The following is a 25,578-nucleotide window of genomic DNA, read 5'->3' as shown; positions in this document are numbered from 1 at the left end:
TGGCTCCTCCCCTTTTATGGGGGAGTTTGGCTGCGGGGTATCGCTGGCGTCGGAGGAGTGGGCGGAGTTATCTCTCGCCTCTGCCCCTCTCTATGCCTTGCCTGTCTTTCTTTCCTCTCTCCTCCGCTCTCCCTCTGCTCACCACGTGCTCACTGCTTCTGCCCAGCCACCTCCCGACTCTCCTGGCTGCCTCCGAAGCTGCTTGCAGTGGTCTCCGCTGTTGGCTCCTCCCCTTTTATGGGGGGGAGTTTGGCTGCGGGGTGCTACTGACGTTGGAGGGGTGGGCGGAGTTATCTCTCGCCTCTGCCCCTCTCTGTGCCTTGCCTGCCTTTCTTTCCTGTCTCCTCCGCTCTCCCTCTGCTCACCACGTGCTCACCGCTTCTGCCCAACTGCCTCCCGACTCTCCTGGCTGCCTCCGAAGCTGCTTGCTTGCCTAGTCTGAATTTTTGTGCTGCTCATTAGTGAGCACTAAGCTATAGAAGACTGGGGCTGCTCTATCATTAATTCTGAGAGAAACTCGTGATTACATAGAAACATGATGGTAAATAAAAGCCAAATGGCCCATCCAGTCTGCCCATCTATAGTAACCATTATCTCTTCCTCTCACTAAAAGATCCCATGTGCCTATCCCAGGCTTTCTGAATTCAGACACAGTCTCTACCACCTCTTCCGGGAGACTGTTCCACACATCTACCACCCTTTCTGTAAAAAAGTATTTCCTTAGATTACTCCTGAGCCTATCATCTCTTAACTTCATCCTATGCTTTCTCATTGCAGAGCTTCCTTTCAAATGAGACTCGACTCATGCGCATTTACATCACGTAGGTATTTAAACATTTCTATCATATCTCCCCTCTCCCATCTTTCCTCCAAAGTATATAGATTGAGATCTTTAAGTCTGTCCCCATACACCTTATGACGAAGACCACGCACCATTTTAGTAGCATTTCTCTGGAACGACTCCATTCTTTTTATATCTTTTTGAAGGTGCGGTCTCCAGAATTGTACACAATATTCTAAATGAGGTCTCAATAGCATTGCATACTGTTGGGTCTTCTCCAAGATCAAGGGCCATCTGGTTAGCCTCCGGAATCTCCAAGTAGGAGGCCATATTGCCTGCTAATGAGGACCCCGACTGGGAGAACAACAGCATAGAAACCAAATTCTCTTCCTCGCAGTCTTCATCAGACTGGACCCCCGTCATTAGAGCATGACTTTGCTGTGGGGCACAGGAATTCTGAGTAGGAGAAATCTCTGGTGCTACAGCTACACCTCTGAAGGGTGAACGTGGCCCTGTAATTCAAGTATGCTTCATACATTATACCGATAAATTCTACAGCAATAACCAGACCAGAAGGCCCTAAAGGCCCCTGCAGGCCCCCCGTGTCTCCTTCTGGTTCTTCTTGGTAATGGCGTGACTGCACTTCACCAAGGCTGCACAGTCAGCCGTTGCTCTGACCAGGATTTCTGTCCTGGTACCCAGACTTTCTGGAAACCTAAACCACTAGAGGTACTAGGGGAGTCTAAGCCTGCCACCCCTCATGTGCTGCGCTGCATGTGGAACATCTACCACAAATCTGGCAGGAATCCATAATATCCTGGCCTGAGAAGCAGGGCTGTGGATCGGTAGATAAATCCTTCGACTCAGACTCCTCAGTTTCTGGAGCCCACACCTCCGACTCCTCTCTATTTAATATGCTAATGTATTTTCCATATTGATTGAAGGAAAGCAACATACATGCCATTTAACCACAGAACTACTAGCTAGGAAGCTGACGCTCTACTGAACTGGCCAGTTTAAACAAAAGACAAAAAAATGAAAACAATAAGGTTTTATTTAATGCTTTTATCAAGTGCTTATAAAGTAGTAACATAACATGCATAAAAATCAGGAACAGGAACTTTATCAGTTTAAAAATATGAACCACATTATTTGGAAGTTTTAAAACAAAAATAAAGCTTAACTACATAAAAAAAAGCTGGAATACCTAAAACAGTTTATATATTAAACTTGGAATATAGTTATAGAGTAGAATAGCTGTTAAATGCAATCCAACACTAACTCAATGTAGTATTGTTCTAAGAAACAGAATTGCTTCTGCCAGATCCTCTTTCATAGAAGCTCTTAAATCTGATTTGATTATTTTTAGAGCTGAAAATAGTCTTTCAACATTGACTTGGATGGGTGGCATTGCTGTTATGGTTCTAGCCACATCACTAATAATCTCAGGATAAACAAGGATGGCTTCTTCCACAGTCAGTTTCGATGAGCGATCATACGTTTCTACTTCTTTTAATTCTTAAAAAACCTCCTGCTAGAATCTCTTTATTTGGACATTTTCTAGTCGTTTATCTTTCATGCATATGCGATGTTGCTTTACTGTTGAAAGTTCCATTTTGTCCAAGTAGGAATCAAAGTCTAATTCTTCATTTGAAGAGGATGATCCTGAGTTACCAGTGCTTATAACTTCATCCAGTGGTAGTGTTTCAGGTAGTAATCCCTTCATGTGAACTGCTACATCACAGAGGGCCTTTTTTGCAGTAGCAGTCTGGTCATCACTCAACAAAATTCGGCTCATTGGATCAAAATAAATAGCAGCTAACAAAATTTGATTATCCAGTAAGAGATTCTCACTTTACTTCATTGAAGATACAATGCTATCAGGTATTAACCCTCCACTTTTGTTCAGGCAATATATCAAGCTCTTCCATTTCAAGAAGAATTTACCAGGTGTTAAATCTTCAGATTGCAAACTCTTGGTGACAGTAAAGGGGTTAGAAAGTGCTTTCACTTGTGCCCACTGGCTTTCAGTTAATAAAACATTTTCATTGTCCAGTTCTTCAAGAAAATCTTTTAATTCAAGCAAACGCTTTACCATCAAATAAGTGCTTCCCCAGCATGTTGTTTGATCCAATGACTCCTTTTCCTGCATGTCTTTTCAAAATGGCATCTGTTTTAGGGGCCCTGGCTGCAACAGTTACTTGCCTCAATTTGCCAATTAGATTAGCTGAATGACGATCTTTCAATCTATCTCTTATTTCAAGTTGCAGAATATGAATAGCACAATGCATATGTTGAATAGCAGTATGCTTAGATGCTTCTTCAACAATGTTTCTCTTCGCTTTCACTTTCTCCAATACTTCTAATATCTGTCTGTCACTTTCTTCATCTACATTTGAACTTGCTGTATTTTTAAAATTATAATTTAAATGTATCAGGAGTTGGTACATTTTTATCGACTTCGACTCCAGGTACCCAAAATTATCTCCGACTCCACAGCCCTGCTGAGAAGTCCATCTAACCTGATTTTGAGCAAAATCAAAGTGTTTTGAGGCAGATAAAGACTTATTTTAAAAACTGAAAAATCTAAGATTGCTGCCTTGGCAACGATTTTGGCGCTAAAAATGGCCCATGGAACTACACTGGGGGTCAAATACCAGTGATTTTAGGATCTTAGAGGTCGGGGACCATGGAGCTTAACCCAGACCCCCCCTCCCCCCAAAACAATCACTTTTGGAGACTCCCCCCCCACTCCCCCCATATGATTTTCTTTTGTGGGTTGTCAGCCCTGTACTTTCTGCTGGGAGCTGCATAGGTTAACACTGCAGCCAGCTGAAGGGGAGAACCTCTGCCTCAGGCAAGTTTGGAAACCAGACTACTTACTTCTTCCGACTGCCTTTCAGTTTCTCTGGCAGGACTAAAACCTCAGCCCCTCACCATATGCAATATGGGGAGGAAATCTGTGAGCCCAGTCCTGAAGAATTGCCATGGAGTTGCTCAGTCTGTGCTCATGCCCGCTACGGACAGAACCTGGGGCGAGCCCACCAAAGGGACCGGTCTCCAAGCTCCCATACTATCAGTGCAGGCTGGCCAAGTGGGTGCCCTGTAATGCAGGTGGCCCCTCGACTGCAGACTTCTAACCTGAAAATCTGTGTTCTCCTGCAGCCAGAGATGTCCCGAGATTGGGAGCCTCTGCAGCAGTGACAAGCCACTCGACCAGATGATAAAAAATCCCTGAAAAATAAAGAAATAAACACGAGCAGAATAGACATGCTCCTACTACCTAGCATGTCGAGAAAATAACTAAGAAGTACAGTACAGCCCAGAGAGAAGGAAGACCAAGCAGAAAAATATAAATGAGGTTCTCTACACACAACCTGCAGGTGAAGGTGCATAACCGCAATGGTTCAAGACTGACACTTCTGTTGAACTAGAAAAAGGAATATAGATGTCCTCATAATGTAGTATTTATATTGTACTTGTACTGTATGCATTACCGTATATACACGAATATAAACTGACCTGAATATACACCAAGATAACATTTCCTCCCTCCTCCCCCCCCACAAAAAAAAGAGGAAAAAAGGCTGACTCGAATATAAACTGGGGAGTTAAAATTCAAGTGCCCTGCTGGGATTTGCACCAAACCCTCCTCCCTCCTTCCCTCCCCTGCCCTATCAGGCTTTGAACCCAGACTCCCCTCCCTGCAAGGCTCTGCACCCAGCCCCCCTCTCATCCTGCCTTGCCAGGCTCTGCACCCGGTCCCTCCTCCTTCCTTATGTCCTGTCCCTTCTCCCTCCCTCCTGATGTCTTGCAGGCCTCCACCAGGCCTCCCTTAAGACCTAGTGGTTCAGTGGTGGGCCTGGACAGGAGGGATCCCTCTTGTCTCATGTCCCGGCCAACTGTTACAACTTTTACCTCCCTCCCGCCTCCCCCACATACCTTTAAAATTCCCAGTGGTCCAGCAATAAAACAAAGTAGAAGTGGTCTTTCTGAGCTCCAACCCCGTTCAGAGCCACTAGTAAATAGCTGCCATAAGAACTCACAGCAGCCATTCACTAGCAGCTTGGCATGGGGCAGGAGTGCAGGCAGACCACTCCTGCTCACCGTTGGACCACCGGGGATTTTAAAGGTACACAGGGGAGGGAAGTAAAAGTTGTAATAGTCGGCTGGGACAAGAGATGGGAAGGATCCCTCCTGTTCAGGCCCACCACTGGACCACCAGGTCTTACGGCAGGCTCAGCGGAGGCCTGCAACACGTCCGGGGGGGGGGGGGACTAACCTGAATATGTCGAGACCCCCATTTTTGGGCCCAAAAATCTTGGCTTATATTAGAGTATAAACGGTATATTGTATTTATTGATTACCCATAGGAAGATTAGCTTGTAAACCACTTTGGACAGTTTCAGTTAGAAAGCAAACATACACACATACACAAGTGACTGCAGTACATTTAAAGAAAAAAAAAATATATATATATATATTTTTTTTTTTTTTCTTTAATTAACGAAAAAAATCTATATATATCTCTTTAAAGAAAATTTTATTTTTCTTTAATTAAATGTACAACAGTCGCTTGCAATTATGAAATGAAAGGAAAAGTTGCAGCCTTACCTCTAGAAGTTTCAGCTCTTGCACACAGTTATGCAGCAACTGGAGAGCACGATGCGCTACCTCCCATGGCCTCTGCAGAAAGATGAGTAGTGTGCACTGACGAGAAAAAAGGTAACTGCGCAAGTCTAAAAGTGTGACCTCTCGTTTCTGAATTAGATCTCGTTTCTCCATGTCAATCGGCTTTCGCAAAATAAGGCCATCCCAGCTACGCACAGGCTGACAGAAAGAGGATAACCAATTGGCTCCATCTAAACAGAATAATTCACAAGAGATTTACCAAGATTACAGTGCTAACAACTATATATTGAAGTGAACCTCTCATTAGAATGTGGTTAACACCATTACTAGTACAGCAAGATGGATAGTGAGATCAATGAAACACTTAAAAAATACAAAGTATATCGAAAGATTAGGTTATTTACCTCTGCTAATCTTCACCATAGGGTTTATGCATCTTTTCTAGCTTTGAGCTATAGGTACTCCAAAACAAACTCTAGCCCCTCCCTAGGTGAACATATCTGGTCACATGCCCTGAAATTCCAGTCTGTACACAAGCCAGGTAGACCTGAGAAAAAAACAGGAAACACAAGAAAGGAAAGAGAGGGATGTGTGGGGACTCCCTGCTACACGTCAATTCTGCTCATGAGAAACAAACACACAACAATTAGCGCCAAAAGGCCAAACTTTGCACAACTGTAAATAGGAACAATTTCAAAAAATATTACAACTTTGGAAAGTAGACACAGCCTGAGGGTGCAGACGGGGCCCCCATACCAGGACCCTCTAACCCCCCAACCTTACATAGAAGGGACCAGAATGGATTCTCAGTTAGGCTGGTCAAGACAGAAATCCAACTTACCAGTTACTGGCAGGCATGAGAATTGGACAGAATAGATGGGGAGGTGTGAAGATTCCAGAGTCTATTTACAAGAAAGAAGATTAGCAGAGGTAAGTAACCTAATCTTTCATTCTTATACAAGAAACTCTGGAAATCTTCACCACAGGGACATATCAAAGCAGTCCCAATACATCAGGGGGGGCCTGATGAGCCCGCCGCCAGACCTGTAGCCCCAAAAGCTGCATCTTGCTTAGCCGCCACATCAAGTCTGTAAAACTTGGTAAAGGTATGAAGCGAGGCCCAAGTGGCCACCCTACAAATCTCCTCAGGAGAAACAGTGGTCGACTTGACCCAAGAGGAAGCCATTCCTCTGGTAGAATGAGCCTTCACCCCAAGGGGAGGCTTCTTCCCGCTGATATATAAGCAACGGAAATGTCAGGCCGACCCCTGCGAGCAGGACCTGCCAGAACAAACCAATAATCCAAAAGACAGAAGTCATTGGTGGCCTCCGGGTATCTTAGAAGGAGATGCCGGACATCCAGAGACCGCAACACCCAGTCCTTGGACTTGTAGACTGACGGAGCAAAGGTGGACAACAGAACTTCCTGATTGACATGGAAAACGGAAAGCACTTTCGGGAGAAAGGAAAGCACCATCTGCCAGCAAACCGCAGAATCCGTGAAACAGGGAAACGGGTCTCTGCATGAAAGAGCTTGGAGCTCCGAAACCCTACGTGCGGAAGTGACCGCCACGAGGAAGATGGTCTTGATAGATCGTTCAGAGAGATCTGATCCAGGGGTTCATAGGGTGGACGAGCCAGCGAGTGGAGAACCAAGCTCAAATTCCATGTAGGACAAGGAGGTCTCAACCTGCCCGCCCCCACAAAAATCTTTCAACGTCCGGGTGAGACACCAGAGAACCCCTGAGAGTAGCGGGACCCAAACATGAAAATCCCACAATCTGAACACGGAGCGAAGACACTGCCAGACCTTTCCTGAGACAAGCCTGTAGGAAGTCTAGGACATTAGCCACGGAGGGAGCCGAGGGATCTACCCGAGCTCTCACACCAAGCCTGGAAACACCACCAGGCCTTGGCATAGGATGACACAGTAGATTTCCGCTTACTCTGAAGTAGCATAGTGATGACTGCAGAAAAATAGTCCCTAGCTGTAAATGCCGCACGCTCAAGAGCCAAACCATTAAGACCAAAGCGGTCCAGATCTTAGAGCACTATGGGGCCCTGCATGAGCAACCTCTGATGCCGCAGCCCCCTGTCCCTGCTCAATCACATCAGAACTGAGTACCACGGCCTCCGGGGCAAGTCTGGAGCCACCAGGATCACCAGACCTACATGAGTAGTCACCCAGTGCATAATGTGCCCTATCATGAGCCACAGAGGAAAAACATACAGAAATTCTCCCTAAGGCCAAGGTTGGGCCAGAGCATCCTGTCCCTTGCTGCCAACCTCCCTGCGTCAGCTGAAGTATCTGTCCGCCTTTCGGTTCCAGTCGGATGCCATCAGATCGAAGGTGAATAACCCCAACGCTGAATGATGGCCTTGAACATCATCCTGGACAAGGATCTTTCTCCCGGGTCCAGAATCTGATGACTGAGAAAGTCTGCCTGAAAGTTGACTACGCCTGCCACATGGGCTGCGGACAAGACCACCAGATGTCTTTCCGCCCAGGAAAAGAGCAGCTGAGCCTCCACTCAGCAGAGGACTCTTTGTGCCTCCCTGACGGTTGACATAAGTTACTGCTGTCGCATTGTCAGAAAACACCCATACTGCCTTCCAATGGAGACACCATTGAAATCTCAATAAGGCCAGCCTGATCGCTTGAAGTTCCAGGCGACTGATGGACCATCTGCTCTCCAGCGCCGTCCAGCGGCCTTGTACTGGGACAGTTCTGCAAACTGCCCCCCAACTGGACAGGCTTGAATCCATTGTCAGGGTCACCCAATCCAGTACCCTTAGAGGTTGCCCTCTGTCCAGCGTTACAGGATTCAGCCACCATTGCATGCTGCTGTGTGCTGTCGCCAACCAAGGCAGCTTCACATCCAGCGAATTCCACTGGGGGTTCCATTGAGCCAGAAGAGACAACTGAAGAGGATGAAGTTGCTCTCTGGCCCATGGAATCACATCTATAATCAAAACCATGAAACCCAGGACTTGCAGGTACTGCAAGGCCGTTGGTGTCTGAACCTGCAACAGGGCCTGAATGGCACTCTGTAACTTGAATGTCCTGGAGTCCGGCATAAACATCTGTTCTTTTCCGTGTGGACCGAACTCTCAGATATTCAAATTCCTGTGTTGGTTTGAGATGGCTCTTCATGTTGATCACCCAGCCGAGATGTTCCAGCAAATACACCACCTGATGAACCGCCCAGCGGCCCTCCTCCATTGAGGGGGCCCTGATCAGCCAGTCATCTAGGTATAGATGGACTAGCACGCCCTGCAAGCACAGTTGGGTAGCCACCACCACCATGATCTTTGCGAAGGATCGTGGTGCTGTTGCCAGCCCGAAGGGTAGAGCTGCAAATTGAAAGTGCTGACCGAGTACACTACATGAAATCGTAGAAACCTCCTGTGCTCCTGAAAAATTGGAATGTGGAAGTATGCTTCCGTGAGATCCAGAGAAGCCACAAATTCCCCTGGCGCTACTGCCACCAGAACTGACGCACCGTTTCCATCTGGAAACATGGAACTTGGAGGAAGGCATTCATGGATTTCAGGTCCAGAATAGGCCTCCAATCTTCAGAGCCTTTCTTTGGAATGATGAAGTAAATCGAGTATCTGCCTTAGCCCAAATCTTCGTTTGGAACCACTTCTACCACTTCTACCACTTCTACCAGCAATCTTTGAACCGTGGCCCGCACGCACCAGGCTCGTTCCGGATTTCCCATTGGTGAGGACAGGAAGAAATCCGACAGCGGTTGGAAAAACTAAGCAGAGACCCTTTCTGAGCACGTCAAGGACCCACTGGTCTGAAGTCACCCTCTGCCACTCCATATGGTAGGCCGAGAGGCATCCCCGAATCCAAGGAAGAGGAGCCAGAGGCCTAGCGTCAGAAATTTCTCTTGGGTTGGGTAGGCGGACAGTTCGTGGAAGACTGTTGGCATGCCTGACCTCCAAAACGAGGTATGGATGGCACTTGAACCTTTGCCCGTTGACGGGGATCTGGAGTATTGGTGAGGTCTCCTGTAGGGACAAAAATTCAGCCGTCCAGATCTGAGCACCGGTCGAGGTTTCGACCCAGGAAGCACCTTAGGCTTACGGTCCTGCACACTGGCCATGAGGTCATCCAAACCTTGGCTAAACAAGAAGAAACCCTTGAAGGGTAACCGGCTCAGTGTAGCCTTGGAAGAAGAATCACTTGACCAGGCGAATCCACAGCATTAGCCGAGCTGAGACCGAATAGGCTCCAAGTTTAGCAAAAACCTTCACGTCATAGAAAGAATCCGCTAAATAAGTCACCCCCAAGACTAGGAAGTCAAGATCCCTAAGGACAACTTCTTCTGGATCCTCGCGGAGCTTGGTGTAACACACACAGGCGACAAAGGAGGTGGTCGCGGAAGTTCTCACCCCCGCCACTGTGGAAACGAAAAGGCACTCGATGACAAAATCCACCCTCCTGTCCTGAACATCTTTCAGGACTACCCCTTTCATCAGAGGGCAAGGAAGTACGCTTAGTAACCTGTGCCACAGCCAAATCCACTTTCAGTGGGGCCAGGCGTTTGGTGAACTTCGGGTCCATCGGATACAATTGCGCCATGGCTCTGGCACACTTAAGAGGACCCTCCAAGGACTCCTAAACCTCAAAGAGTATCTGAGCCAAATCCAGATTATCTGGAAAGCAAGTGGATAGCAGGCATTGATCACTTATTCTGCCTGTTCTGCACGGTCCGCATTTAAATTCAAGGTCCAAAGGGACTCTGAAATCAGGTCAGACAGGCTGCCTTAAAGAGCCTGCGAACAGTCAGATCCTCTCCAAGATCTCGATACCCACTGACCTGGGTGTCATCAATATCCACCAGGTTGGCTACATCAGCGAACGCCATCAAAGGAACATGTGACAGCAAAGGTATAGAGATTGAAGCAGAAGCAATGGCGGGAAGTGCCTGTCTGCTCTCAGGTGTTCCAGAAAGGCAACAGAGTAATATGCTGCAATCCAGAGGAGAAGCAGACCCCATCTGCTGCACTGGATTCTGAGTGGAAGCAGGCTTAGATCTTTGATGCATAAAAGCCTGATACATCATATCCACAAATTCCTGGGGAAAATAATCGCCAAACTCGTGGGTACACAGACACATGTGCTGCAATAGAAATCAATGGCAGCCAGCTAACACAGAGCAAGCAGATATCAGTATCCTCAGGAGCTGATGAAAATAGATTCCAAATCTTCTGACCGCCTCACCTTCCCAGTCATCCCAGATAGTGACTCCCAGGACCTCACAATAAATTTAGGGAAGACATGCGATCCAATTCCGATCCTGGCATACCACCACGGAACCGCGCAGCCTGCACTCGACACTTTAGCAGATGAACCCAGGGTGAAATGGCTTCCGATCCCGGAGACTCGATCTGGCCTGCAGGCTGTTCAGGGGGCTTACTGTAGGTCTGCTAACAGGTAACCCTACCAAAAGCAGACAATGTAAATACAAAGGTCTGCAATCTCTCGCCGAAGGATGTCCCCGAAGGGAGAATCCACAGCACAAGGGCAAAACCTGCGCCAAAAGACAAATTAAATAAACTAGAAATGTAAAATTAATAATGAGCAGAAGAGACAAGACCAACAGTCAAAGTTGCAGGATTTAGACTGGAATTCCAGGGCATGTGACAGGATATGTCCATCTAGGGAGGGGCTAGAGTTTGTTTTAGAGTACCTGCAACTCAAAGCTAGAGAGGATGCATAAACCCTGTGGTGAAGATTCCAGAGTTTATTGTACAAGAACTCACATTATCACACAATATAGCCAAGATTAATTGGAGAGTAAAAGGATCTCGGAAACCTGCTTGATGCTCTCAACCGTTAAATCAATTAAGACTTAATGGTTCCAAGTCTCTATCATAGATCCTAAAAAACCTCTTCTACTATATTGTATATAGTTTTTTAGTTTTTTTTAAAATGTTATTTTCTTTTCTTTTTTGTGCAAATTGTAGATGCAAAACAAATGATAAAAAATGGTATAGCTCAACTTATCTTATATCAACAGACAGCCTTGTCCTGACAGGACCCGTTTCGCTGCTGATGCTTGCTTCTTCAAGGGATCACAAATGGCTGCTGTGCATCTATAAAAAAATATTGTATACCATTAAGTTTTTCATACTGCGTGAATTTTTGTGCTGAATATTTATGCTTCTACCAGAGAGACTGCCATAAAGAACCTCCCATATTATTTGGTAATTTAATGATTAACAAATTCTATATTACTGTACAATGAAATTCCAATAACACCGGTCTTTCTTACATTGCCCAAGATTCATAAGAGTTTGAATAATCTTCCAGGGCACCCAATTAGAAACATAGAAGATGACGGCAGAAAAGGGCTACAGCCCACCAAGTCTGCCCACTCTGCTTACCCACCCCCTGTCTATGCCCTAATGACCCAATTTTCTTATCTTGACCCTCGTAGGGATCCCACATGGGTATCCCATTTATTCTTAAAGTCTGGCACGCTCATTATTAGATCCCTTATGTTTTGTGGATTATTTTTTGAACCCCACTGCCTTGAAGGCTGCATCCTTTATTAAAGATTTGGGACATGTCTTGAAGATGTTATCAGATATTCCTCAGGAAGTTTTTCCTTTCATTTTAGGATGAAGCATTGACAGTATTAAACAAGTATTGGAAGAGAGAGAAAGGCCACATCTAATTCCAACTGATTTTTTGATGCAACTTACAAGTTTGGCAATGAAAGACATTTTTTTAAATGTATGACAACAAATTTTTCATTCAGATATCAGGAGTGGTCATGAGAGCCATATTTGCTCCATCTATAGCCAACATTTTTATATCCAAGTTTGAAGTCATGTGGATTGATTGTTCCTCATTTGTACAATATATTTAAAACAGAAGAGATTTATAGACATTTTGATGTTATGGACAGGAACGGAAAAGCAATTGAAAGCATTCGAGATTTGATTGAACTCTTGTGACGATTATATAAAATTTGTAATGGAATATTCTGAGACAGAAATACATTTTTTAGATCTGATCATCACAGATAAGAACACTTCCTTGAAATACAACAGCTGCCATCCAAAAAGACTAAAGGACAGTTTACCCTTTTCACAATTTTTGAGAATCAGACGTAATTGCTCAGATATGAGGTATTTTAAACATCAAGCAAAGATCTTTGAACAAAAGTTGTCAACTAGAGGTTATCCAAAAGCAGTAATTAAAAAAGCCTATAAAAGGGTAAAATATAACAGAGAATGGCTTTTGGATGCAAAGAAAGAAGTTTCCAAGAAATAGGACATTGCAACATGTGTATTAAGATACAATGTATTGTATTTTTGTATTAAGATACAATGGTCAATATAATTCTGTAGCCAATATTTTGAAAAACATTGGGATATTGTTAAGTTACATCCAATGTTTGCTGAGACTGATTTAAGAATAGCCTTTTCACAAGGAATTTAAAGGAGATATTGAGTCAAGTAGTAACAAAGAGAGAACAGGGCTATCAGTCCAGCCTCCCAAAAGGTTTCTTTAAATGTTTATCCTGCAGTGTATGTACTGAAGCATTTCAAGTTAAAGAATTCAAGAATGTGGTTGATCAAAAGAGTTATGAGATCAAGTATCATCTAAATTGTGGTTCAGAATATATTATATATGCCATTCTGTGTCCATATGAAAAAATATACATAGACATGTCCACACAGTCTTTTCAGAAGAACATAAGTCCATCAATAGTCCACCAATGGTCCATCAAGCCCAGTAGCCCTTTCTCACAGTGGCCAATCCAGGTCACTAGTACCTGGTCAAAACCCAAGGAGTAGCAATATTCCATGCTACCGATCCAGGGCAAGCAGAAGCTGATGGTGGAACATAGATCAAGCTTTAAGTGTAGAAAAGTAACTGAACCTCTAGTTGAACATTGCTTAGAGAAACAACATTCTTGCAATGAACTGAGATTTTAGCGATTGATCAAGTGTGGGGATTAATAAGAGGTGGCAATAGGAAGAAGAAGCTTTTACAAAGAGAGATATCAAGTTAGATTACAATCAAACACACCAAAAGGTCTAAACGTTTGTTTAGATTGGAAACCTTTTTTCTAAATCATTTTAAAGGAGGAGAACAAGTAACAAGACAATGAGAGAGGCAATTCATAGTCAATAAAAAAATTAAATCAATGGTCATATTAAAATGCGTTTAAAATAAAATCAATTTAGAAAATAAAGATGGTTAATGAAGAATAACCTTTAAAGTGTGCGGAGATGTAATAGCGCATATAATCTATGTCAGGGGTCAGGAACCTATGGCTCACGAGCAAGATGTGGTTCTTTTGATAGCTGCATCTGGTTCACTGCCAACGTGACACTCTGACTTTTGGGGGTGGAGCCAAGGAGAGCGGCCGCACACATTACGAGCTCCTCTGCTGCAACGGAGAAAAATGTTCTCCAAGACGTGCACTGCAGCAGAGGACACCCGAGCAGACCTACCCAGACCATCGGGGACATTCTGTCGGTCACCTGGAAGCGGAAGCCGCCGACACAGAGCCAGATCGGATCTGAGCCTGGACAGGGACAGCGGCGGTCATTTTCCAACGCTCTGCAAAGTGTGGCACCTCCCCCAGCTGCAGATTCTAGCCTGGACCGCAGCAAGCTATACCAGTGAAGGGGACAAGTTGCGAGTGTGCCTACTTCATTTGTTATTTCTCCAGAACCCCCCCTAATCTCCCCAGTGTCCCTCTATGACTATATGAATGCATCGTCCTTCAAAGGCAGCCCCAAATGGAGGCCCAGGCTTCCCATCCCACCAGATACACCCGCAATTGGCTACCCTGCCTTCATTACCTCTGCCCTGCCCCACAGACCACTACTTGGGATGGTATCCTCCGTACCTCAGTCAGCTAGCTAATTGCAGAAACCCTTTTACTGAAGAAGATGGCTAAAAGAAAAAAAGATAAGGAGTTCGTACTTTTCAGCAGGAATGGACAGAGGAATTCGCCTTTGTGGAGAGAGCAGGTTCTGCTGTATGTCTAATATGCAATGATAAAATTGCATTGATGAAACGGTCAAATATAAAGCGGCACTTCGACACACGCCATACTACATTTGCATCGAAATATCCTGCGGGGGACAGCAGGAAGAAAGCATATCAAAAGCTACTGTGCAGAGTGCAAGCTAGTCAGCAGCAACTTCATGTTTGGACCCAACAAGGTGACTGGAATTCGGCTAGCTTTGCTGGTGCTTTAGCAATTGTGAGAAATGGAAAGCCATTCACAGATGGGGAATATGCTAAAACATTCATGCTTGATGTTGCCAATGAACTTTTTGACGACTTTTCGGATAAAAACAAGATAATCAAACGAATAAAAGACATGCCTCTGTCGGCAAGAATTGTTTACAATCGTACCATCATGATGGCAAATCAAAATGAGGCAACACAAGTGAAGGATATAAATGCAGCACCTTTCTTTTCTCTCGCTTTGGATGAGTCAACAGATGTAAGCCATTTATCCCAGTTCAGCGTGATTGCAAGGTATGCTGTCGGTGACACACTACATGAGGAAAGTCTTGCTGTTTTGCCTATGAAAGGAAGGGACAACAAGATGGGAAGATTTATTTAAGTCTTTCACTGAACTTGCTAAAGAACAAATTCTACCGATGGATAAACTTATTTCGGTGTGTACTGATGGTGCTCCGTGCATAGTGGGGAAAAACAGAGGATTCGTAGCGCTTCTTCGTGAACATGAAAAGAGACCTATCCTAAGTTTTCACTGCATCCTACATCAGGAGGCGCTTTGTGCTCAGATGTGTGGCAAGCAGCTTGGTGAGGTGATGTTGCTGGTCATTCAGGTGGTCAACTTTATTGTTGCCCAAGCTTTAAATGATCGCCAGTTTAAAACACTGCTGGATGAAGTTGGGAATAATTATCCTGGTCTGCTTCTGCACAGCAATGTGCGTTGGTTGTCAAGAGGGAAGGTGCTCAGCCGTTCCGCGGCTTGTCTGAGCGAAATCCGGACTTTTCTTGAAATGAAATACATCGAGCATCCTGAGTTAGCTAACACTGAGTGGCTCCTGAAGTTCTACTATCTCGTGGATATGACTGAACATCTGAACCAGCTCAATGTGAAAATGCAAGGCATTGAAAATACAGTCTTATCCCTTCAACAAGCAGTGTTTGCATTTGAAAACAAGCTAGAACTCTTCATCGCCGACATTGAAACAGGTCATTTACTACACTTTGAAAAACGGAGAGTTTAAAGATGCATGCACAGCAAGTGACCCTGCTCAACATCTTGATCTTCAGCAGCTAGCGGGCTTCACATCTAATTACCTGCAGTCATTTAAAGTGCGCTTTGGAGAATTTTGTGAGCGTGCTCGTCTTTTTAAGTTCATCACCCATCCACACGAGTGTGCAGAGGACAGCTCTGACCTGAATTACATCCCCGGTATCTCCGTCAGACATTTTGAGCTCCAAGCTACTGACCTGAAGGCCTCAGACATGTGGGTGAATAAGTTCAAGTCACTGAATGAAGATTTGGAAAGGCTTGCACAACAGCAAGCAGAGTTGGCAAGCAAACACAAGTGGTGAAAAATGAAAAAACTTCAACCCACAGACCAGCTGATTGTCAAAACTTGGAACGCGCATCCCATCACATACCACACACTGCAGCGTGTGAGTATTGCTGTACTAACAATGTTTGGTTCTATGTATGCATGTGAGCAATCTTTCTCACATCTAAAGAACATTAAGACCAACCTATGATCGCGTTTAACGGATGGAAGTCTCAACGCCTGCATGAAACTTAACCTCACCACGTATCAACCAGACTACAAAGCCATCAGCAAAACCAGGCAGCACTAGAAGTCACATTAATGGTAAGAACTACTTTATTCATCATTGGTTAGCAATAGCATAACAACATTATTAAAAAGAATTCAGAGATTTATTGTACTTTAAAAGTGTTGGTTTTACATAAAATGCACACATTTACTTGTATTTCGTTTTAAACATATTGTATGGCTCTCACGGAATTACATTTTAAAATATGTCGTGTTTATGGCTCTCTCAGCCAAAAAGGTTCCTGAGCCCTGATCTATGTTATTTAAATGCTCTTTAGTGAATTGAGGCAAGATCAAAAACATATAAAATATACGTCAAAGTGCGCTTGTAGTTAATAATGTTTACTTTGAGATTTAGTAAAAACTAGGGGCAGTAAATGGTAAAATGAGGGATACATCAGAGTTCAAAAGTTAGTAGAAAAGATATGACGAGAAATAAAGATTAATCTTGAAAACAGGCCTCAAATCAAGCACACACAAAGTGCGTCATCTAAATGCGTCTTTGAAATCTGAGGCAATATTTAAAGTGCATGTGTGGCGTACTAAAGTATATTGATGCCATTTGGTTACATCAGCCTCTATGCACACAAACAGCTTAAAAGTAAGTTATAAGTTGGTTATAACTTATTGAATTAGTGTTGATGAGTGTTGGTGAATGTATTCAAAAAACTTAAAGGAAGAAGGATGTGATTGTGGTGATAAAGAATTTGTATCTAAACAGAAAGCTTCAGCCCCAGTTGTCTCTCCTGAACTTCCTAGTCTCCTGAATTTAACAGAAGTCCTTGAAACTTCAGGGGAAGAAGTAATCTGTCATGCTACACTTGTGGTGACGTTTGTCTTTCAACAAGACAAAGAGGCACTTCTTAGGCTATTTTTAGGCTGAAAGAGGTGAACTTTCTGGACAGAAAGATCAGCATGTTTTCAGACGTCTCAAAAGCAACTCAAACCAGGCAGAAAAGGTTTCTTGAAATGAAACAGTTTCTAATTTCATTGGGGGCCAAATATAAACTGAGATATCCTTGCAAATGTAAGATCCTTCTGGATAAAAATTCCTATATATTTTTTGAGCCTTCTCAATTACAATTTTTTCTCGAAGGAAAGGGAATAAGTTTCCAACACCTGTAAAGAAAATTAGGATACCCTTAAATAGTATGAAGATGTAACGCTACTAAAATTATTAAGTATTGTTTTCATTCTTTCTGATATATGAATTGTCTCTCTCTCAGAATGTGGACTAATGTAGATTGAATTATGTTAATTATGTAATGGGCATTTGATCCATGTATTATTATTTCCTGTAGAATTGAGGAAGATCTCTCTATTTTCTTTGTTATATGTTTATAACACACACACACATACATATACACACACACGCATATATATACACACACACATACATATATATATATATATATATATATATATATATACATACATACACACAAACACATATATATATATATCTCAATAATAATAAAAAGCTAAGCTGTACAAGATTTATCTTGAATTGTAAATTTGAAATTTATAAATAAATAATTTAAAAAAAAAAAGCTAAGCGCGCATGCGCACTCGCGTCGCATGTTCCCTGATCTGTCGCGGCAGCACGAGTGCGCATGCGCGCGTATTACGTCACCACAGCCTCCCTGCTCTCCACCTCACGCCGCTGCTTTCAAAATTCCCTGCTGGGAGGGCACAGATGTGGGAGTGTGAGCTACTGGAGGGCCCGGTAGAGGTTGGGGGAGGGGGCGGCTGCCGAAGAAACAAGATGAAGAAGGCGCGCTTTCCTTGAATGCGCGGCTCGCGCCTCTTTCCCTCCGTCGATGGCGCCGAAGCCCCGGGTCGACGAGAGCCCCGTGCACGTGGCGGTGCACGTCCAAACCTTGCTGCCCAAGGAGATATCTACACAGCTACCATTCGTGCCTGCGGGCGGACCCCCGGGGCCGGCGGGTTGAGCCTACCATCCAACCCTCCCACCGCGAGATGAACACAAACCTCCGGCCTGCAGCAGCTCCACAGCACTCTAAACATTCTGCTTCCAGCCTTCTACTGTCTTGATTTTCACTGCCGAGGAAATCAGGACAGTAGAGTGCTGTGGAGCTGCTGCAGGCCGGAGGTTTGTGTTCGTCTCACGATGGGAGGGTCAGTGGGGTCGGCTGCATGGCAGCGGTAGTGGCGGGGGGGGCGGGGGGGGGCGGGGGGGTAGATAGAAACATACTGCAAATGCCGAATTCTACTGTATGGGAGAATGGGGGGGGGGGGGGTAGGAATTAAAGGTTCTACTGCACAGGGGGATGGGAGGCAGGCAGGCTGGCTTCGGGGGGAGGGTGTGGGTGGAACAAAGTCTAAAAGGCATTGAGGGGGGGCATTGGAAGGAGGCACTGGGGGCACTAAGGACATAGGAAAAGGCACTAAGGACACGGGAAGGAGGCACTGGGGGCACTAAGGATATAGGAAGGAGGCACTGAGGGCACTAAGGACATTGAATGGGACATTAAGGACATGGAAGGTGGCACTGGGGGCACTAAGGGAAGACAGAAGGGGCCATGGAGAGACAGGGAGAGGAAAAGGGGGCTGCTTTGGGGGGGAAGTGTGCTGAGGACAAACAGCTTTGTTGTGGGGGGAAGACAGAAGGGGCCATGGAGAGACAGTTAGGGAAAGGGGGCTGCTTTGGGGGAGGTCTGTGCTGGGGGCAAACAGCTTTGCTCTGGGGTGAATACAGAAGGGGGCCACGGATAGACAGTCAGGGAGAGGGAAAGGGGGCTGCTTTGGGTGGAGGAGTGTGCTGGGGGCAGACAGTTTTGCTTGGGGAGGGGGGGAAGATAGAAGGACACAGACAGTGGCCAAGGAGAGAGAGAAAGAAACACAGACAGACAGACACATCTATTCTAGCACCCGTTAATGTAACGGGCTTAAAGACTAGTATATATATATTACCTCATGGCTGAAATATTGTGTGTTGGCTTGGCTGCATACGTCAGGGCTCAAGGAGCAAACCAGCTTTCGCTCCTTGGCATATCGTCTTTATGAAGTTCTAACATCAGATCCTATTGTCTGACTGGAATTTACTTTATTTACTTTATTTCATTTATTTTATTTTTATTTATTGTTTTCTCAGGTACTTTAGCTAGATTGTGAGCCTTCGGGACAGCTAGGGAAATCCAAAGTACCATTTTTATTTATTTTATTTTAATGTATCTTTAATCTATCTTCATTGTAAACCGCTTTGAACCTCACGGTATAGCGGTATATAAGAAATCAAATCAAATCAAATAATATGGGAGGTTCTATATGGAAGTCTCTCTGGTAGAAGCAAAAAAATTAACGCAGTATAAAAAAATTAATGGTACACAATATTTATTTTATAGATGCATAGCAAACCAAAAAAACTCTATGGAGTGACGATGTTCCTAAATGGACTTTATTTGAAAGTGTTAAAGTCCAAAGGTACACTGAAATCATCCACATAAAATAAACTCATCCACATTTTATATGGATGATTTCAGTGTACCTTTGGAACTTTAACACTTTCAAATAAAGTCCATTTAGGAACATCATCACTCCACAGAGTTTTTTTGGTTTTCTCTAGATTTTCTTCTCTGTGGATATTTTGGGGTCAATTCCTTTTGTTTTATAGATGAATAGCAGCCATTTATTACCCCTTGATGAAACCAACATCAGCGGCGAAACGGGTCCTGTCAGGCCAAGATTGTCTGTTGATATAAGATAAGTTGGGCAATACCATATTTTATCATTTGTTTTGCATCTAAAATTTGAACAAAAAAAGAAAAGAAAATAACATTAAAAGAAAAACTATATACAATATAGTAGAAGAGGTTTTCAGGATCCATGATAGTCTTGGAACCATGAAGCAGGTTTCTGATTGTGTATTAACAGCACTACTTCATTTCAGTTAGTTCATAGTCTTTACATTCAAATATGTTTTAAAGAATTGCAATGAAAGGCAAGTGCTCCAAAATAGCATTTTAAATACAGGGCCATTTCATTCTCAGCCAAATGCTTACAGAAATATGAGCCAATCTAAACATTAGAATACATTCATCCTAGTATTATTAGATATTGCTATCTTTGAACAAAATGTAGCTACTTTCCACTCATGAAAGAGCTATAGGGGTCTTTGCATTTGAACATACATTACTCATTAAGAGAAAAATAATTATTTGCAATTTGAGAAAATCAATCAATTTTGAAGACAATTCTGGGTAGTAATCCATATTTTATGATTTTACTATATTAGCTTTAGATAGTTTGTTTGTATTGTGTTTTATTATATAAGGACTACATAGCGCAGTTACTTACCGTAACAGGTGTTATCCAGGGACAGCAGGCAGCTATTCTTATCATGTGGGTGACGTCATCCATGGAGCCCGGATGCAGACAGCTTCGCAAGCAGACTTGCTTGAAGAACTTTGGAAAGTTCGCAACTGCCGCACATGCACGAGTGCTTTCCCGCCCGACGCAGGGCGCGCGTCTCCTCAGTTCAGATAGCTAGCAGAGAGCCAACCAGGGGAGGTGGGTGGGTTGTGAGATTAGCTGCCTGCTGTCCCTGGATAACACCTGTTGCGGTAAGTAACTGTGCTTTATCCCAGGACAAGCAGGCAGCCTATTCTCACATGTGGGTGACCTCCAAGCTAACCAGAATAGGATGGTAAGAGTGTTGGCAATTCAGGAGAATAAATTTTGTAACACTGCCTGACCGAAATGGCCATTTCGTCTGGAAATAGCATCCAGACAATAATGAGAGGTGAAGGTATGAGCTGAGGACCAAGTGGTAGCTTTACAGATTTCCTCAATACAAGTAGATCTAAGGAAAGCTACTGATACTGCCATGGCTCTGACTTTATGGGCTGCGACACAACTCTGTAGATGCAGTCCAGCATGAGTATAGAAGAAAGAAATGCAAGCAGTTAACCAGTTGGAGATGGTCCGCTTGGAAATCGATGTTCCAACTTGTTTGGATCGAAGGAGAAAAAAAGTTGAAGTGCAGATCTATGTGGTTGAGTACGTTGCAAATAGAAAGCCAAAGCACGCTTATTTTCATTGTGACTGCAAGGCACATCCATTTTTAGCATCGGATTCACACAGGCATTTGTTTGATTCTTTTTCATTGCGGTTTGTTTCAATACCTTATCCACCATGGACCCCTGATGAAGGCGTGTTATCCGAAACACGGACCGTGTCGGGTCCCTTGGTTGGTAATAAGGTTGTAGTTTTACTGCATTTCATTGACAGTATAATAAACAATGCCTGCATCCTGTACATAGTCTGCAGTTTTTGTTTTGTTTTTCGCTTTGCTGCTTGGTTCACTGCAGATTTGGTTGGATATTTTCTTGTTTGTGAGAAAAAAATCAAGAACATTAAACCAACTTTTGGTTGTTATAAGATTATTTTTTACTCTATGAGGGGATTTCATGTTTACTGGCATATTTTGATAATATGCATCCTCTAGCTGTTTCTACTTTTTTAAGGCTTATTACAGTACCTTTTCAGCCTTTGTGAGATGTAACCGATTAATAACAATAATAATTCAAATATTTTTATTGAGAGGTTGTTTTTCTACACAGTAAGCCACTATGTCATTTTAGTTTTTTACTCCATATTATTGACTTCTAGAATAGTTTCTACTTTTTATTCTCCAAAGTAGTTCTTTTCAAGAAAATCATACTTTCTTTGATCATGAAATCCCTTTCCCTTTTCATTCATATCTACTCAGGGAAAGGACTGGTTTCAACTGTTCATTTGAGTTGGCTACTTCATATAGGTGCATTAGTTAGTAGTCCTCCCTTATTTGGTTTATGAATCTTTTTGGCATCTCCAGTGCCTATATTTAGATTCAACTGACTCTGGTCTGCAGAAAATTCGATGAGCTGCAATTTCCTGCTGGTCCTTGCGGGGCAGGTGAGATTATGGGGAGCCTCTGACAATGGCTTTCTCCCCTCCCAGCAGCTCTCGGTACTTGCCAGCACAGCAATTCACTTCGGCAGCCTTGGAGCTTTTACTGAGTCACAGCCTGCCTCTGATGATGCAACTTCCTCTTTCCTCAGAGAGCGTGACCCAAAGGATCCAAGACTGCCTTAGTGAAATCCTGCGCTGGCAAGTACCAAGAGCTGCTGGGAGGAGAGAAAGCCACTGTTGGAGGCTGGGAAGCTGCTGGAAAATAAAGGGACAGCTGCTAAGGGACCTGGAGGGAAGGAGAAGGAGAGATGCTGCTGGGAGGGGAGGATGGAAAGGGAAGAGAGTTACTGGGAGGGGAGAAGGAAAAAAGGAAAGAAATAGCTGGCAGGGAGATTAGAGGAGGGGAAGGGATCAGGGTGGAATGAAGAGATCAGATGAGGGAAAGGGGAGAGACAGGAATGAGGAAGTAGAGAGACTGATGCTGGGAAAGGGGGGTCAGCAGAGAAATAAGCAGAGAGGGACAAGATGCTAGATCTGGTGTAGGAGAGATAAAAATGAAGAGAGCAGTGAAGTTGGAATGAATCATGTAAAAAGGAGAGAGGGGACGCAGGCTGGATGGAAAGGGGATTCTATCCATTCTCTCAGTGAATCGTCTATAACTGCTTATTCAGGCTTCAAGTATCAGTATTCCAGAGAAGCTTCACCTTCGTTCTCTGCCTTGTGAGGCACCTCGAGGTCACCTTCTTCTCCTTGAGGTCAACCTTCCTTGAAGCAGATATCTTTTTCTTCTTTCCTACGTCAAATGAGTAAGGACCTCAGTATTACTTTGGACTCTGATTCCAAATACTCTCAGGAATATTTAGAAGAAATGAGTATGTCTCCTTGTCCTAAGGAGTCTCTCAAATTACCCATTAATAGACTTCTTTCTGAAACCTTCAGGAGAAATCTTGAGACACCTTATTCCATTCCTGCTGTTTTTAAAGAAAGTCCAAAATTTCTATCAACTATTCTTCACTGATTTTCAAAAGTAAAAAACAGAAGAAGAAACTGAAATACTTGAAAAAGTTCAATAAAAAATTTTAATGGGAAGGCAACTAGAAAAAAAAGGGAAGTCTTCTTTATTCCGCAGAAAATGAAAAATTGACGACCTCACAAGCTGGTGTTGGGCGGGAAGGCACTTGTGCATGCGTGATGCGGGCAGTCTAAAAGCTTGCTAAAGCTTAAAGTGATACCACACTTTTTACTGTGTACCGGGGCTCCATGCATTAGTGCTGCCCGATTTGAATCGATTCACCAATTCACTTTGGGTGAATTGATTCGAATTGATTTGTATTTTTTAAAAATCGGCCTCGCCAAATCGGGGCCCAACCCTCCTTCCCATGCCTTCAGGTCTCCTAAAGTAGGCGTGGCAGCGTTGCCTCTTGCTGGCCGTCCACTGCCGCTCCTGCTTTAGGAGGTGAGGGTCAGTCGGGAAGTGCTGCAGTATCCTCCGACTTCCCCCCTAGCTACCCAGTTTAATCAAAGCCTGCAGCTTTTGGAAGGGAAGAATGTTGGCATTTCTGGATGCACGTCTGAACACCAGGCTCACATTGACTAGTTTCAAAGGGTCTCGTCATTTTCGGCCTCATGCCCCACACCCAAGAGGCATCGGATTGACAAGTATGAAGGAGGCTGTGATCTAAGAGTGCCCTGCCCCATTAGGATTGGATTGGTCGGTTTGGGTCAGCATGTTTTGGGCGTGTGGATTCTAACGGCACCTGCAAGTGCTTGGGGGAAAAATGGTCGGAGGAGAGGCAGCTACACAGTTGCTTAAGAATCTGCAGCTATGGGCATTGCGGGATTATTTGAGCGATGGTAAGTGTGTTTCCACTGTTCTTGGAAAATTCTTCTCATTTGATTGAGATTTTGGGTCCTGCTAACAAGGACAAAATGAAAGGAGCTGCAGCAGTAGATTAGATCCCAATTTAGTATAGTAATCAGTTTTTAATTAATCTCACTTTTTCTACTTCTTTAAAATGGTGAAGAAAGTTGAAATCTTGCTTCTGTGTTCTTAATCTCGCATGAAATATGTCTCAGCGGAATTTGGATTAAATATTTATGAAGGTACGTACTGTATATTCCAATCTTTTCATCAAAACCGCAAAATAACAGCTCTCCAAAAATATGTGCTCTTTGAGAAGAAAAAGCACACGGGCAAAATGAAAAATCCACATAGAACAACCATATCACAATCCTTGAATATTGCCCTTAGTGTCTACTCAAGATAACTCTAGGGTTTGGTCCCTCCTCACAGAGCAGCATGAACTTCCAAGGATATTTGCAAGGACATAATTTCTTCCTCCCTGAGCACCGACAGCTCACACAACCAAAATAGGATAAACTGTCCCTTCTTTCCTTTGTTGTTTCTGCAGGGTCTTTTTAATTCTTTCCAAAACACATACAGGGAATGCTGATCATCTATTACATCACTTTATCACACTCGCAAGTTAAGAGAAGAGACTTCTAAATTTCCTCTTATTAAAGATGTTAAGGATACAAAAAGCAGAATGAAGGATAGAAATTTTAAGAAATTAAACTGGCGTCTATAGGTATCCTAAATCAGAACCTGCATTTCCTGGTATCTTATAGAAAATGTTTGGACGTACATAAATACGGTAGTTAAGCAGCTCCATATCGCCTTCATGAAGAGATTTACCGAAGTCAGTGTAAAACAGATATAGCTTGACATAAACAGCTTACATTGTTGTTAACAGTGTAACAATTCTACAATGACCAAAAATAAGTACAAAATACATGAATATTCTTTGTATTCATTGATCTGTTTCTGTTTTATGCATGTTCTACTATGCTGAATATTTCTGATACTGTATCACATTGGCACTACTGCGATTTAATTTGCTTATAGGTTTACTCAGTTAATAGTTAAGCTCTTGAACGCGTTGCCAAAGGTTGTGGTAAAACGGATAGCGTAGCTGGTTTTAAGAAACACTGGACAAATTCCTGTCGGAAAAGTCCATAGTCTTGTTATTAAGACATGGAGGAAGCTTCTGCTTGCCCTGGATCGGTAGCATGAAATGTTGCTACTCTTTCGGTTTTGGCCAGGTACTAGAGACCTGGATTGGCCTCCTTGAGAATGGGCTACTGGGCTTGATGGACCATTGGTCCGACCCGGTAAGGCTATTCTTATGTAGTTTCTTAGTTTTTTACTTTTTTATTTATTTACTTAAACTATAGTCTATGAGGATAGTATTCAACCCAGCTAAGTCCAGCAGACAGCAGTGAGCCTAGATATTCATGAAGAGGAATAAAGAGGTTTGATCTAGGGAGAAGAGAGATGATAGACAGTGGGAAACAAACAGAAAGCACAGTTATTTACCATAACAGTTGTTATCCAGGGACAGCAGACAGCTATTTTCT

The 25,578-nt window shown here is 43.6% G+C and overlaps 2 protein-coding genes across 13 annotated transcripts in view; both read right to left on the bottom strand.

The window, feature by feature from the left end:
- The window catches only part of TRAPPC10 (trafficking protein particle complex 10), a 507,189-nt gene that overhangs the window by 288,353 nt on the left and 193,258 nt on the right, over positions 1-25,578 (bottom strand). For all 12 annotated transcript variants that reach the window (XM_033941690.1, XM_033941689.1, XM_033941691.1 and 9 more), the window contains one exon: positions 5,396-5,643. In XM_033941690.1, coding sequence (XP_033797581.1) covers positions 5,396-5,643 — 248 coding nt within the window. The remainder of the gene's footprint in view (positions 1-5,395; positions 5,644-25,578) is intronic.
- On the bottom strand, positions 5,902-14,986 carry LOC117359256. The gene is made up of 2 exons (XM_033941703.1): positions 14,872-14,986; positions 5,902-11,523 (listed from the first exon to the last, which is right to left on the bottom strand). The coding sequence occupies exon 2, from the start codon at positions 8,951-8,953 to the stop codon at positions 8,003-8,005; it is 951 nt and encodes a 316-aa protein (XP_033797594.1). The 5' UTR covers positions 8,954-11,523; positions 14,872-14,986; the 3' UTR covers positions 5,902-8,002.

This window comes from Geotrypetes seraphini, chromosome 4 (assembly GCF_902459505.1).
Source record: "Geotrypetes seraphini chromosome 4, aGeoSer1.1, whole genome shotgun sequence".
Taxonomy (NCBI): Eukaryota; Metazoa; Chordata; class Amphibia; order Gymnophiona; family Dermophiidae; genus Geotrypetes; species Geotrypetes seraphini.
Note: the sequence above shows the minus strand (reverse complement) of the source record. Positions and strands in the feature narration are given on the sequence as shown.

Coding starts and splice junctions, on each gene's coding strand:
- LOC117359256 (XM_033941703.1), bottom strand. CDS start 8,953: ATGCCTTCCTCCAAGTTCCATGTTTCCAGATGGAAACGGTGCGTCAGT.